General features: G+C 44.9%; 1 protein-coding gene across 2 annotated transcripts in view; it reads right to left on the reverse strand.

Moving 5' to 3' along the window:
- LSAMP (limbic system associated membrane protein) overlaps positions 1–15,629 on the reverse strand; it is a 906,496-nt gene extending 890,867 nt beyond the window's left edge. The window contains exon 1 of one of the 2 annotated variants that reach the window (XM_077293714.1): positions 14,719–15,629. In XM_077293714.1, the coding sequence (XP_077149829.1) occupies positions 14,719–14,876 (158 nt within the window). In that variant the 5' untranslated portion in view covers positions 14,877–15,629. The remainder of the gene's footprint in view (positions 1–14,718) is intronic. The other variant, XM_077293713.1, reaches the window with a different exon arrangement.
- Between the last annotated feature and the right edge of the window lie 212 nt (positions 15,630–15,841).

Raw genomic sequence — 15,841 nt, forward strand, 5'->3', positions numbered from 1 at the left:
CGAGTGACTGACAGCCGAGGGGTTTTGCGCAATAAGTCCTCGCGGTTAATAACAGGTCTCTGAAACATGACAAATCCCTTCCAGTAACTGCCAAGGAATCATCTTTATATCCTGACAGACTTTGATCCGGGCGTCTTCACCGCGGGTCCACGGCAATGTCAATAATCCAATGCAAAGCCAAAGGAAAGCGAAGAGACGTGCACAGGTACGATCACTGCCGCCATGAGACCGCGGAACACGTCGTCTACTGCCCGACAGCAAATCAGGGCTCGGAGGGGAAATGGCGAGGGGCAAGTGGGGCCGAGAAATCTCATGGGACAACGCATTTACCCAACACCCCAGGGCAGACTGCGGCCATTACCGATGGTGCACTGCTGACAGGGCCACAAACGTATTAAGAGCAGGCATCTAAAGAGATATGTCGCATCTTGGGTGGTCTGTGCAGAGAGAAAAAACAAAGAAGGGAAGACAGAAAGAGAAAAAATAAAGAGAAAGAGAGGAACAAAGTATGAAATATAGAAGAAAGTCAGAGAGAAAGGAAGCAGGGAAGAAATGAGAAAGGGAAATGGGAAAGAAATGAAAAGGGGAAAGAGGAAGGAATGAAAAAGGGAAAGAGGAAGGAGTGAAAAGGGGAAAGAGCAAGGAAGGAAAAAGAGAGAACAAGAAATTAAATGAGAAAGAGAGAAAGTAAGGAGTGAAAAAGGAAGAAAAGAAGGAAGGAAGGAAGTAAAGAAGGAAGGAAGGAAGGAAGGAAGGAAGGAAGGAAGGAAGGAAGGAAGGAAGGAAAAAGAGATAGAACAAGAAATTAAATGAGACCAAAAGAAAGGAACTAATGAAAAGAGAAAAAGAGAAAGAGGAAGCAGGGAAGGAATAATAAAGGAAAAGAGGAAAGAAGGATGTAAGAGAGAAAGTTAAAGAGACGGGAAACAGAAGGAAAGAAGAAAGAGCTAAATGAAGGAGTAAGAAAGAAGAGGAAAGAAGGGAGAAAAATAGAAGGATGATATAAAAGTGTGAAAGAATTTGGATGGAAATAAAAAGAAGGAAAAAAGAAAGGCTAGAAGAGAAATAAAGAGGAAGGAAGGTAGGAAAGAAAGTATGAAGTATGCCGCATCACTCGCTATTATCACTGTGCACAATTTTAATTCTCCCACTTTTATTTCTCTGCTTTAACCTTATAGAACTTGTGAGGCGAACACTAAATCCCGAGTCTATGGTGCAAACCCCGGCACAGACCAAGCCGTACACTCGGGGTTTCCTCTCCATTGTGTTTTCTGTATCTTTGTGAAATAAGCCCATTTTCTCTCTCGGAATGAAGCCTGTGGCCACTGAATCCCTTCACTAAGCCGGGATTAGGAGCCGGGATGGTGTCTGCATTCACGAGGTGGCTGCCGCTCCTCACAGCCTCGCTTCTACTGTGTCCTTTACTATTTTCAGCGCTAAGAAGTGGATCCTCGTGAGGCTTTTTAGGAGAAAATATCAGAATTAGGAGCAGAATAAGATCAAAATAGTTCAAAGCCAACAGCAATATTGACCAAAACTGTTCCAACCTCTCAGTGAAAGAAACAAGTTGTCCCCAGTAACAACTATTGCACCGGCTTGTAGAGCATCATTCACTTGTGGACATGGCGAGTCTTAGAGTCACCCCTGGGGCCTCCGAGTATCTAGATGGGTTTTATATGTTGGAATTCTTGTTCTCATGAAGAATTTTCATTCAGTTCATGATTTAGGATTTGCTAAGTCTAAACTATTTTTTAAGAAATCTAACTGCAGACCTTCTATCTTTAAGGATGTTTCCACTTTGCACAGTCCCTACTTGTTGGAAAGGTCATGTGACAAGCAGTTGATCACAGAAGGTCCTACAGTAATCATCGGTGATCTGTAGTGTTCAGTTTCCCTGCAGCGCCACCACAGGGCAAATGCAGTATTACACAGCGTCCATTGATATTAGTGGTTTATCTGTAAAATGCATGTTCTGCTAGAGCGAGAGACATTTTTTGTAACTGCCCTCAAATTTGGTCAAAAGACTCAGTCCCTTAAAGGATTATTCCCAAAAAATCAAATTGTTCCCTATCCATTTAATCTGCTGATTGCTAGGGGTCTGACCATTAGGCCCCCCAATGATCTTGAGAATGGGGATATGGAACCATGAGGGTGAGGTCCCATTTGGAATGAGTCAGAGGTGCACATGTGCAGCTTCTGCTCCATTCATTGTCTATGGGACTGCTGAGAACAGAGCTCCGCTATTTCTGGCAGTCCCATAGACAATGAATTGAGCAGAGGCTGAGCCTATGCATCTCCGCTCCATATATGATGGTGCTCCATACACCCATTATCAGGCTTCCATAGCCCCAATTCTTAGCATTGCAGTGTTCAGATTCATAGCCATCAGTAGATTATAACTTGATTTTTGGGTGAATAATCATTTAATATGGTAAACACAATGGCTTTTTTTAATGAGACATCCTTTACTGAGGTTCCGACAACTTGTCCAATATTTAAACTATACCTCAAAACTCCAAATCATTGGCAAACTCCAACATCTAAAATTCATTTTCCGTTTTTTTTTCAGTCTATGATGATGATAGACCAAGGGAACTTTGGTGACAACATCTAGCTCTACTTCCACATAATATTTATAATTATTAGGTTATACAAAATATCCCATAGAAATAGTGTTCTTTACATAAACAATGGAAAATGTAAATCTCATCGACTGACTCAATTCCAGCTCACATTCCGCTCAATTGGGAGAAGCAAAAAAGTTTGGTAAAAACTTGGAAAACTTTTCTATACTGAGAGTCATGGTCGAAGCCATTGACTTAGTAATGAAGCCATGATGGTTCTTCCATCCCAGGAACAGCTCTGATTTATCTACACTTCCGAATCTTCGTTATGGTCGGCACCGAGATGTTACATTTGATGGAGAATCCATCATAAATCCATCACTTTGGTCTCTTTGTTTCCTCCCAGACATAACCTGCTATTATGAGAGATAAGAGGCTACAAATCCACCTCCCCCGGCCGGCTCTCCATCATGGTAACAGCCCGGACATCAGTGTAAATATGTATCAATGTGTCTATAGACAGAGGCAACTTTCTGAATCAGCCTGAAGACGAATAGACACTTTCCATGGCGATGAGATACAATGTTGCATCTTGAGACAGCGCAGTAATGGTTAAGCTGCCTGGAAAGTTCACCCGGTTCTTGGGATGGGCAAATAGTTGCCATTAAATCAATCATATCATATATATTCTGGGTAATTGTTTCTCTGGGAATAGTATTTCTCAGGTCCCCACATTTTAAGCCAATTTATTTTCTCACATCAGCTCCTGAATGGTGGAACGGCTTCACAATATCGCGGCCAGGCATTAAATATACAGCTGGTATTGATCCATCATTTCGTTTTTCATGAAAGTGCTAAATTATCCATAAATTGAGATGGCGGGTCCGGGGGTTACATTACCAGGCGATAATGCGTCTTCTAGGAGTAAATAAAAGAAAAATGCAACATCTCGAAATATATAAAAAAAAAAAAAAGAGAAAGATTTTGTTTTCAGGACCAGGAGGTGAACATGTTATTGTCCTAAGAGAAAACAATGAATCTTTTATTTGGAAGCTGGAGGTGAAACTTTAGTAATAGGACATCGGGGAGATGAGAGCCGGGCACCAGAATAAGTAGATGGAAAGATACTAAAGTGTCCTCCTTTGTGAATTCTGCTAGTGGTTCTGATTTCTCGTGATGCTAATTTGATGCTATATCCAGTAGTGTAGCTACTGGGGGGGCAGAGGGGGCGGTCGCTGCGGGCCCCGCACTCTGAGGGGCCCATCCAGAGCCTGGCTACAGTAACTGCATCGACCTCCCTACTCTGCCACCCGGCTGCTATGGGGCCCCTGAGCATGAGGGCCCCCCGTGCCAGCAGTGCTCCCCTCCCACCCGTCATCGCGGCTGGATGCAACACAGCTGACAACATTGATGAGAGAAGGAGCGTTAAATATGAGAAATGATATATGTCTTTGTTGTATTCTCTGCAGACAGGTCCTACCTGCAAGAAGTTGTCATGTCGGTCTGGGCCAGATGGAAAAGACGGGAAAAGTGACGACTCCATCATAATGAACGTCAGCGGTAAGTCATTATCTGTAACTGTGCTGTGATCTGTGTTCTGCAGGGCTGGTATCTACCACTGACCATATGGCGGTAATATCCATGTTGGGCGTTATATAGAGATTATCTTCAGTAGCAGCGCGGTCATCTGCTGAGGTTCTCCTCCAGTATCAGGGTTAGGTGGTCAGGGTTAGGGGCCCACTCAGAAGCTTCACCCTCCCGAACCAAAACCCCAGCTACGCCTCTGGCTACATCGCAACGTGCTAGAAAACGCTCAGCTGCAATTCACAACACGGACACTGGATGGCAGCAGACAGACACATAACACAAACATCTCCTGACAGAGTATCACAAAATCATTTTTTGTATTTTCACAAGCTCGTCATTTTGTGCCATGGATCCTGGGATGTGTTAAGCCCAGAGGAAGGTATGAAAGGACACAGGTGTATAGAGGCATACAATATTAACCCCTTTCCGATGTTGGGCGTAATAGTAATAGTTTGGTGCGCGCTCCAGCGCTGAGACAGCATCTTTCTGGGCACATGACAGCTGATATATACAGCCGACATGTACCCGCAACAGCTGCGGGAGGAATCGTGATCCACCTGCGGCTGTTAACTACTTAAATGCCATTGTCAATTTCTGACAGTGGCATTTAACTCACACTTCCCAGAAACACATTGCTAATCCTGCCCAGCGGTGACCATGTCACATGATTGTGGGTCACCAATAGGTCGACAGCAGACCTCTATGGTTTTCACTGCCGGATTGCTATGAGCGCCGACCACCAATTCTGCTACATACAGGCGATCATCACCTGTATGTAGGGCCGCTATCAGGGCATTACTGCCCTGACTGACGTATGGGGCCCGATGCCCAGAGGGGGCTGCATCAGGCCCCGTCTCTTCTGCTCATCGGCCCCATTGGCTGGATTCTGCCAGTGCAGTAACTGAACCTGCATCCGAGACGCACGGCAATAGTTAAAAGCCGCCAGCCGATCAGAGGCACGCGCATGTCACCGGCGTATCACGTCATCGTCATTAGCCGGCGAGTGCCCGGCATGGAAGGAACGTCGCTGCAGGAGCGCGGCCAGGTAAGGGGAACGTTTTTTTAAAATTTTATTGAAAGCGGCAGGAGGGCAGGATGGGAGACAAGGGGGGAAGAATAGAGACACAGGGGGCAAGAATAGAGACACGGGGGGGCAAGAATGGAGACACAGGGGAGCAAGAATGGAGACACAGGGGAGCAAGAATGGAGACACAGGGGGGCAAGAATGGAGACACAGGGGGGCAAGAATGGAGACACAGGGGGGCAAGAATGGAGACACAGGGGGGCAAGAATGGAGACACAGGGGGCAAGAATGGAGACACAGGGGGGCAAGAATGGAGACACTGGGGGGAAGAATGGAGACACTGGGGGGAAGAATGGAGACACGGGGCAAGAATGGAGACACAGGGCAAGAATGGAGACACGGGAGGCAGGAATGGAAACACGGGGGGTAAGAATGGAGACACGGGAGGCAGGAATGGAGACACAGTGGGCAAGAATGGAGACACGGGGGAAGAACAGAGACACAGGGGGCAAGAATGGAGACACAGGGCAAGAATGGAGACACAGGGCAAGAACGGAGACACAGGGGGGCAAGAATGGAGACACTGGGGGCAAGAATGGAGACACGGGGCAAGAATGGAGACACGGGAGGCAGGAATGGAGACACGGGAGGCAGGAATGGAGACACAGGGGGCAGAAATGGAGACACAGGGGGCAAGAATGGAGACACAGGAGGCAGGAATGGAGACACAGGGGGCAAGAATGGAGACATAGGGAATTATAATGGAGACACAGGGGGCAGGATGGAGACACAGGGGGCAGGATCATGGGCAAAATAGAGACAGATGGGGCAGGATCATGGGGCAGGATGGAGACAGATGGGGCAGGATCATGGGACAGGATGGAGACAGATGGGGCAGGATCATGGGGCAGGATGGAGACAGATGGGGCAGGATCATGGTGCAGGATGGAGACAGATGGGGCAGGATCATGAGGCAGGATGGAGACAGATGGGGCAGGATCATGGTGCAGGATGGAGACAGATGGGGCATGATCATGGGGCAGGATGGAGACAGATGGGGCAGGATCATGGGGCAGGATGGAGACAGATGGGGCAGGATCATGAGGCAGGATGGAGACAGATGGGGCAGGATCATGGGGCAGGATGGAGACAGATGGGGCAGGATCATGGGGCAGGATGGAGACAGATGGGGCAGGATCATGGGGCAGTATGGAGACACATGGTACAGGATCATGGGGCAGGATGGAGACACATGGTGCAGGATGGATACAATGGAGACAGATGGGGCAGAATCATGGGGCAGATGGGGCAGGATCACGGGACAGATGAGGAGGATCACGGGACATCACATGGGGGCAGAAAGAATACTGATGAGGGCGGGATGGGAGAACATATGGCTGAAGCCAGGAATAAGACACACGGGCGCCAGGATGGGAGATATTATTACCATAGGGGTTAATTAAGGGATATTATACTGCAGTCATGTATTTACTTTATTTTTTTGAGGATACTGTTTTAAATGGGGAGCATTCCTGTTACTGTGCAGCGTGACACTATATCACCTTTTTTTTTTCATCTGCTGTAGTGTAGAAGTTGGCATAGAATTAAGTAATGTGTTTTGCAAGCTGTGCTCTTGATAACTGTTATTTTCTGCTGAGATGAGCCCTGGCTGGAAGAAGTGATGGCAGTCTGTGCTGGATGAAGATGAAAAGCAAAGATGAAGGACTTCACCTAGAGACGTCCCTGGTGAGTCAGTGTGTTACCTGTACACTGACACTATACACTGTATACTATATACAGTGCTCTTGTGTATAATGTCACCATTGATCACTGTATTACCTTTACACTGACACTATATACAGAGCTCCTGTGTATAATGTCATTGATCACTATATAACCTGTACAATATATACAGCTCTCGTGTGTATAATGTCACTGGTAATCACTATATTACCTGTACACAGACACTGCATGCTAAGTACCGATCACCTGTGTATAATGGCACTTATGGTGATATTAGTATTGTTTTTTATTAATGATCAGTACTGTAGTATTCAGTCACTATGTGGTGGTAATATGTTGTCCGGCCATGGTGTGGCAGTATTTGTTCCTTGTATGTGCTGTTATTTGGTCACAATATGGTGGTCATATATGGTCTGAACATGGTGTGGCGGTATTTGTTCCTTGTATGTGGTATTATAGGTCACTATGTGTTGGTAATATGTTGTCTGGCCATGGTGGGGCTGCATTTGTTCCTTGTATGTGCTGTTATTTGGTCACTATGTGGTGGTAATATGTGGTCTGGACATATTGTGGTGGTATTTGTTTCTTGTATGAGGTATTATAGGTCACTATGTGGTGGTAATATGGTGCCTGGTCATGGTGCGGTGGTATTAGTCCCTTGTATGTGACATTATTGGTCATTTTAAAAATTGAAAAATAAATAAAAATATACCAAAATTGTATTGCATATTTTAACAAATGGTTAAAAGGATAGAGTAGAGTAGGGCCTGGCTAAAACAGTCTACCTTGTTGTGGTGGTGGCTTAAAAAATCTTTTGGTCAAAACAAAAGCTGCTGGATATATGTGTGATCTAGTGATGGGAACTGATAATGAGTGATTGGTGAGAACGTGGAGTTTTTCCAAGAGAGAGCGGTGGGACTGTGGACAGATCAAGGGGTGGAGCCTGGGCGGAGTCTCCAGGGGGCCCTGAAAACTATGCCAGTATGGGGCCCCAAAATTCCTAGTGGCAGCCTTGCCTGTATGTAGCAGAGCCAATCGGGTTAAGGCAGCTTCTAGTCTCCCATAGAGGCTTGTGAAGCATGCAAAAAGTTAAAAAAAAAAGTTTTTAAAAATATTTAAAAAAATTGAAAAAATATAAAAGTTCAAATCACCCCCCTTTCACCCCATTCAAAATAAAACAATAAAAGAATCAATCGCACATACATATATTTGGTATCACCGTATTCAGAATCGCCCAATCTATCAATATAAAAAAAACAATCGTTAAACGGCGTAACGTTTTCACGTTTTCCAGTACAGGATATGTTAAAACCAATGGTGTTGTTCAAAAGTACAGCTCATCCCGCAAACAACACGCCCTCACATGACCGTATTGATGGAAAAATAAAAAAGTTATGGCTCTGGGAAGAAGGGGAGCAAAAAACAAAAACTCAAAAATGGAAATACCCAGCAGAGTAACAAAGCATCCAGCAATGGACAATGATCTGACACCAGAATATCCAAAGATCCAGTAAAGACAATGAGCGTGGGGGCGACTTTGTGTCTATTGTACGATGAGAACAGATTCCCCATTAGATCTCATTGATGATCTGTCCTGTATGTACAATGGGAACAGCAAAGATATGTAACTAAGAAAGGTCCACGCTCTGTGTAGATAGAGGGAATGTGCACTTAGAAAACCGCTTATTGTTTAAATCCCGCTATTTAATAGAAAACAATAGTAATCTTGCAATTTTCACTCTGGCCACTGGGGCTAATTTAGGCTCAAGCTACATAACTCAGGAAGAGTTTTTGGCAGGCTCTTTATCATTAAAGGCAAAACTACAATGACTGATAACACCTCAACCTACAGCGGGACCCAGGATCCACCATTCACAATAGGTGATGTCACAGCTCACCTCCTCCTCCTGTACAATGACTGATAACACCTCTATATACAGCAGATAACACAGGATCCACCATTCACAATAGGTGATGTCACAGCTCACCTCCTCCTGTACAATGACTGATAACACCTCTATATACAGCAGATAACACAGGATCCACCATTCACAATAGGTGATGTCACAGCTCACCTCCTCCTCCTGTACAATGACTGATAATTCCTCTATATATAGTAGATAACACAGGATCCACCATTCACAATAGGTGATGTCACAGCTCACCTCCTCCTGTACAATGACTGATAACACCTCTATATACAGTAGATAACACAGGATCCACCATTCACAATAGGTGATGTCACAGCTCACCTCCTCCTCCTGTACAATGACTGATAACACCTCTATATACAGAAGATAACACAGGATCCACAATTCACAATAGGTGATGTCACAGCTCACCTCCTCCTCCTGTACAATGACTGATAACACCTCTATATACAGCAGATAACACAGGATCCGCCATTCACAATAGGTGATGTCACAGCTCACCTCCTCCTCCTGTACAATGACTGATAACACCTCTATATACAGCAGATAACACAGGATCCGCCATTCACAATAGGTGATGTCACAGCTCACCTCCTCCTCCTGTACAATGACTGATAACACCTCTATATACAGCAGATAACACAGGATCCACCATTCACAATAGGTGATATCACAGCTCACCTCCTCCTCCTGTACAATGACTGATAACACCTCTATATACAGCAGATAACACAGGATCCACCATTCACAATAGGTGATATCACAGCTCACCTCCTCCTCCTGTACAATGACTGATAACACCTCTATATACAGCAGATAACACAGGATCCACCATTCACAATAGGTGATGTCACAGCTCACCTCCTCCTCCTGTACAATGACTGATAACACCTCTATATACAGTAGATAACACAGGATCCACCATTCACAATAGGTGATGTCACAGCTCACCTCCTCCTCCTGTACAATGACTGATAACACCTCTATATACAGTAGATAACACAGGATCCACCATTCACAATAGGTGATGTCACAGCTCACCTCCTCCTCCTGTACAATGACTGATAACACCTCTATATACAGTAGATAACACAGGATCCACCATTCACAATAGGTGATGTCACAGCTCACCTCCTCCTCCTGTACAATGACTGATAACACCTCTATATACAGTAGATAACACAGGATCCACCATTCACAGTAGGTGATGTCACAGCTCACCTCCTCCTCCTGTACAATGACTGATAACACCTCTATATACAGTAGATAACACAGGATCCACCATTCACAATAGATGATATCACAGCTCACCTCCTCCTCGTTTGCACATGTCCATTAGATGCTTTGATAGACTATATAGTGTATGAGTCTGTTCATTGCTGCTAATGTGCGTGTGAATTTCTTGAAACGGAGGAGTCTAAAAAATGGTCACTGTGAAAATTGCAAGATTTCTTTTTTTTTAATTTTTAATAAAGATCATAACATAGAGAAAAGAAAAATTAACACAAAAAATAAACATGATTCTAAGCATCCAAGTAAAGTATTGTAGCAATGTAAAAATTGTTGCAGCTCCACTTGCGACCACTAGTTGGCAGCACATGTAATTTGTGGACTACACAGGGTAGGAATCCTATGTACTGTCCAACAATATCCAGACGGTTCCCCCGGAGGGTCTCATGGTGGTTTAATCTCCTGCTGGGAACAGTACGTCACAATAGAAGCCCACCAGACTGGTTTTATAATGAAGATGTGCAATAAGGATCTGTGGCCCTATGGAGCGGCCATTGGCTACACTTATGGGGCGACCAGTGTAATCAGAACCAGGCATTTCCCCTTACATTTTTGAAACTTTTTGCAATCATCTGACTTTTTTCTATTTTTCTTCTTTTTTTTTTTTACAGGATTCTTCATTTTTGAGCAGAAACAATAAAACCTTAATTAAGAATATTCACTTTCATCCTTTGAAGTAATCCGTGAGATAAAACTTCTTTTTCTCCGCAGGTAGTTGAGAATATCCTTGGAGTAGACGTGTTCGCGAGCCGGGAACCTGCGCTTACGGCTTTTAAGAGTTTGATGGCGCATGTTTTTCTTTTTGAAAGATGATATGAATTGAAGGAAATCGTGAGTCTTAAGAGACGGGAAAATTAAAATGATACTTTCATTGTCCAAGTCGCCCATAATAAGCCGTGATTTAAGAGACTGTCTTTAAATGGCGATTACTGTAAATTAAAGGGGATGTCCAGGACTATGGTGGTGGACCCATCATCAATACCAGATCTGACACATGACTCCCCCATTGATGCGCCGTGACCAGATCCAGCCGCCATGGAATGATGGCACAGCTCCATTCACAGCATAGTGGTGTAATTGGGTACTGCAGCTCCTATGGACTTCAATATATATCAATGACTAATGACCTATTGGGTAATAGACAGTGATGCCAGGTATCGGACCCCCATGTTCTGATAGGACACAATATATAAGTCCACTGCTGACATCTGAGTCTCTTATGCCTTGACCACTGCCGTTGTAGTATTGACGATGACCTCCAATTGGCTCCCACCAGTTTAGAAAAATTTCTTCTCCCATGCACCACTCCATGGTCCATGCAGTCATGGAGAAGCTGCGCACAATGTCGCCAGATCATTAAAAATGGAAGAAGGTCCAAGGCACCAGACGTTCTCCTCCAAGGAATCTTTTTATCGTCTAATGCTTACAAAATGGTACAAAATGGAAACAACGTTTCGGCCACATGGGGCCTTTTTCAAGTCAAATATAATAAGAGGTGTACATACATTTATGTGGCTTGAAAAAGGCCCCATGCAGCCAAAACGTCGTTTCGATTTTTTTTTACCTTTTGTAACCAACTCCCACCAGTAGCGCTTGCCAAAGTTTTAGGACTGAAGTTTTACTTTACGTAGCCCCCCCGTGCAACTAAGAAAATGGGGGATTTATGCTAGATATAAATACGCACCTTCATACCGCTGCAGTCAGACTATAGGCTATATGCACACATTCAGGATTTCTTGCAGAAAATTCCTGAGAAAAACCTGAAATTTTCTGCAAGAAATCTGCAAGAAATCTGCATGCGGTTTTTACGCGTTTTTGCCGCGTTTTTTTCCGGACATTTCCCAATGCACACATTGCTGATTTTTCGTGTTTTTTTCGTGGTTTTTCCCCATAAAAACGCTATCAAACCGCAAAAAAAACAGCATACAATATGCATCCCATCATTTAGAATGAATTCCGCTATTTTTGTGCACATGATGCGTTTTTTTCCGCAAAAAAAACGCATCGCGGTAAAAAACGCAGCATGTTCATTAATTTTGCGGGTTTTTTTGCGGATTTCCCACTATAAAATGCAAAAACGCGTCAAAACCGCAGCAAAAACGTATCAAAACCGAGGCAAAAACGCATGCAGATTTCTTGCCTCCGACACTGGGGGGCAGTATAACCACTGGGACCCCCTCCACTTCTTGGTGCTTGGTGATTTTAGGGGAGCCATAAAGTTCATGGTGTACGGAGAGGAGACGTTCTTTTTTGGGCCTCATGTGATATTTATGATGACCCTTCTTCTGTTCTAAGTGTCCTCATTCTTATACAATGTTTCACTCCTATCAGACCAGTCAGTACAGAACCATTGATATCCGGTATTTTCAGGACTCTACGACATTGTGTTTGATTAAAGCCAAGAAGGTCTAAAAGGTCTTTGGAAACAAAGCAATCACTTATATCTACAATTCTGGTTCCAGGGACCCTCGATAATTTTCATCATGGTCCTGTGACTCTTCAACTAGAGTAAGGCTACAAGTCCCACCATGTCATAATCAAGTGGTCTCCAAACAATGGCTCTCCAGCTCTTGCAAAACTTCCCTGGCCACAATCTATTAGGGCACCATAGGAATTGCAGTTTTTGCACCAGCTTGAGAGCCAGAAATTTGGGGGCTTTATCGTAATCAAGTCGAAGATGTGGAATAATCCATAAAATCAATTTACGCGATGACTATAAATTCCATCGAAAATTATACCATGAGTCTAAGATCTTACAAGACTTTGCAAAAACCTTTCTAATCTTCTCAGAGAGATTCCTCGCCATTGATCATCCCACTCTTGTCAATTTTGGAAAGGTTTTAACAAGACGTAGACAATCCCTTTAAGCAGCCGACCAGATTAGAAGTTCCACAGATGCAATGTCTTTACACATGACCTGTAGATGGGACATGTCCTGAGGTCCAAGTGCAACATGCTAAGTGGATGGGGACATGGTGTGATAATCCCCAGACATCCCACAAACACTCAGCGTCGAGCATTGTCCACCCCAGTACACAGTGCGCTGCTCCAGAACCTGGAGAACGACCACTAGGACACTGTGTGTTAGGTTGAACTAGCTGCAGTATCAGTTTTATGGATGACAATCCATGAGATGTGTGTATCTGCAGGGCAATAGTCTATCGAGAAGACCATCATACATGGCCAAAATGTAGCACTAGATGGGGCTTCACAGAAGCCAAGGTATCACAATCGTCACGGGTGGAAGCATGAACGTGCATCTCCATCTAATCATTGCATGGGTTGGTTTCATAGACCACGATGACATGCAGTTTACGCTGGCATAGGTTAATATCCTGCTCTACTCAATGAATTGACCACGAGCCGTCATCACAATGACTCAACCACCATTGACACCGCCACCGTGGCGTTTTGCATGCCCTCGTCAAGTTACAATGCTCCTTCGCTCCACTTCACTGCGCTCACACCTGGATGGAGCATGCTTCAGTGTGTTAATGACGCTCTATGGGATGTGCAAGGTCAGTAAGCTTTAGAAGACCTCAAGCTCCATCAAGAACATGACGTTTAACGGGTTAACTCCTGCTTCTCCATCCCGGTCCTCCAAGGACCAATAACGCAGCCCGTTTCCAGCCTATCCTGCCTTTTACATGCAGACGTTAACGCACAGCACTAATTAACCTGACTGTCTTTAACGTGATTCTCTAAGGAGCCTCTAAGGACTAGACCTGGTCAAAGAGAAGAAGATGGAGCCTACGACAACTATGGAGTTAATAAATTTGGCTCCTCGTGTCCCTCTACGCAGAATGCTGCAGTGCTCCCTAGCCTTGTCCAGTGTGTACCTTGGTGTCACTGCAGCCACCACGACGTAAGCTCTGGTAGATAGTGAAGTCTACGGGGCAGGCTTGGCTCTGAAGATAGTCCTGTGTCATGGCATGGACCATTCCCTACGGCCATGATGAAGATGTGCCCTTACAACTACTAGTGGCTCCTTGACGTGAACGCTAGCAGCTATGAGGTGTCAGCAAATCCTAGCATGCCTATGTTCCCAGCAACAGAACGCTTAACTCCCTCCATGCCTGGGAAGCCATCTAGTGTCGCACTAGATCTAGGTACCGTGCCAGCTCCTCCAACCGTATCACACAGGATCCCAACCCAATCCATGCCTGCATCTCAATAAACATGGACATTTTAGAAGCTTCCAAGTCCTCATCCGTTCCACCAGGAGGACTGCAATGTGACTACTGTGCAAGGGACGGATGGAGGTTGCAATGAGCACGTGATGAACCTTCGATTATCCTCACATGATGAGATGAGTCAATCGAGCAAGGTAGACTTTAGAAAATACTGACACCAGGAGTGGAGGAGGACGTTAGGTGTCAATGGTAGCACCGCAATTGCACATCCTTGTAGAATGGAGGGCAAGGAGTAAGCAGGGAAGTAGGAGAAGACCTTTGTGGTGGACACCTCCTGGTACCATTCCTCCACTCTTGTGTAGTCCAGCATCTTAGATGACTCAAGTAGCCCCCAACATGTCAACAAAAAGAGCATAAGAAGAAGAAGCAGGCGGAGCGCCCCCTACCTGAGTACAGCTGTATCCCCTTGCCGGACAGTGATGTTATCTGTGCTTCGGTTAAAATCCACGCTGCGGACAGGCAATCCTGTTGGGAGAAGGCAAAGGAGTCTTAGAAGCAGAAGAGGCAACTGGTTCCTGTCTGCTGCTTGCCACCTCCAAACCATGGTCAACCACTTTACAATCACAACGCGAGAAGAAAAAAAACAACAATCAAATCTAGAGAAAGACTTAAAAAAAAATATCTAGAACTTGCTCCCAAAAAAACAAATTTTTGCCAAAAACCATGAAAAAAAAAAATCCAACCAAAAATCAGTTTGTTTGTTTTAAATCCCAAAGTTAATCAATCCCAAGGATCGGAGAAGATCAGGATCTTCATGCAGTTTCCCAAAGTAAGCGGAGAGATGGAGGAGGGGGGGATGTTTGGATTCTGCAGTTTTTGCTGTTTTTGGATTTTTGTTTTTTTGTTTTTCTAGGATGATCCAGAGGAGGAAATCCAGAACAACAATCCCAGAGTTACAAGTAGCAGGAGCGGAGCGGAGGGGACGTGCGGCTGCCGCTGCTGCCAGGACCGAGATTGTGTACACAAGGTTCCTTCACTAACCCACTTTCCCAAGCTCACAGAGATGGATGGAGAGAGCGAAGGGAAGGGAGGGGGATGGAGGCGGATCTCCATAAAGAAGAGCAGAAACCTGCCTGGATTGTAAGGGGAAGAACACTGGATCCGGCTTTTCTCCCACAACAACCCCCCTCCCGCCACCAATTCATTGGGAAACACTTGCTTCTCCCAATAGGAAGGCAGCGCCAGAGACTCTTGTGCCTCGCACGTTTTCTGGGGTGTTGTTGTGGATCTGAGACCTGCGCGGCGTCGTGAGAACTCAGCTATTACTATGCCATAGCTTCGCCTGCAGTCCTGTGTAAAAACAGAAATAATGTATCATAATTACCTATCTGTAGGATTCTGGAGCGTGGGAGGAAGCCGGGGATGTGAGGATGAATCTTACACCAACACCAGAAAAATTTACAAACTCCATCCGGATATTGTCCACGGTCAGATTCGAACCCACGACCTGGACGCCGAGGTTGTGGGTTCGAATCCAGCCAAGGAAAAGATCTTTAAAAAAATCCATAA

The sequence above is a fragment of the Ranitomeya variabilis genome, chromosome 3 (genome assembly GCF_051348905.1).
Source record: "Ranitomeya variabilis isolate aRanVar5 chromosome 3, aRanVar5.hap1, whole genome shotgun sequence".
NCBI lineage: Eukaryota > Metazoa > Chordata > Amphibia > Anura > Dendrobatidae > Ranitomeya > Ranitomeya variabilis.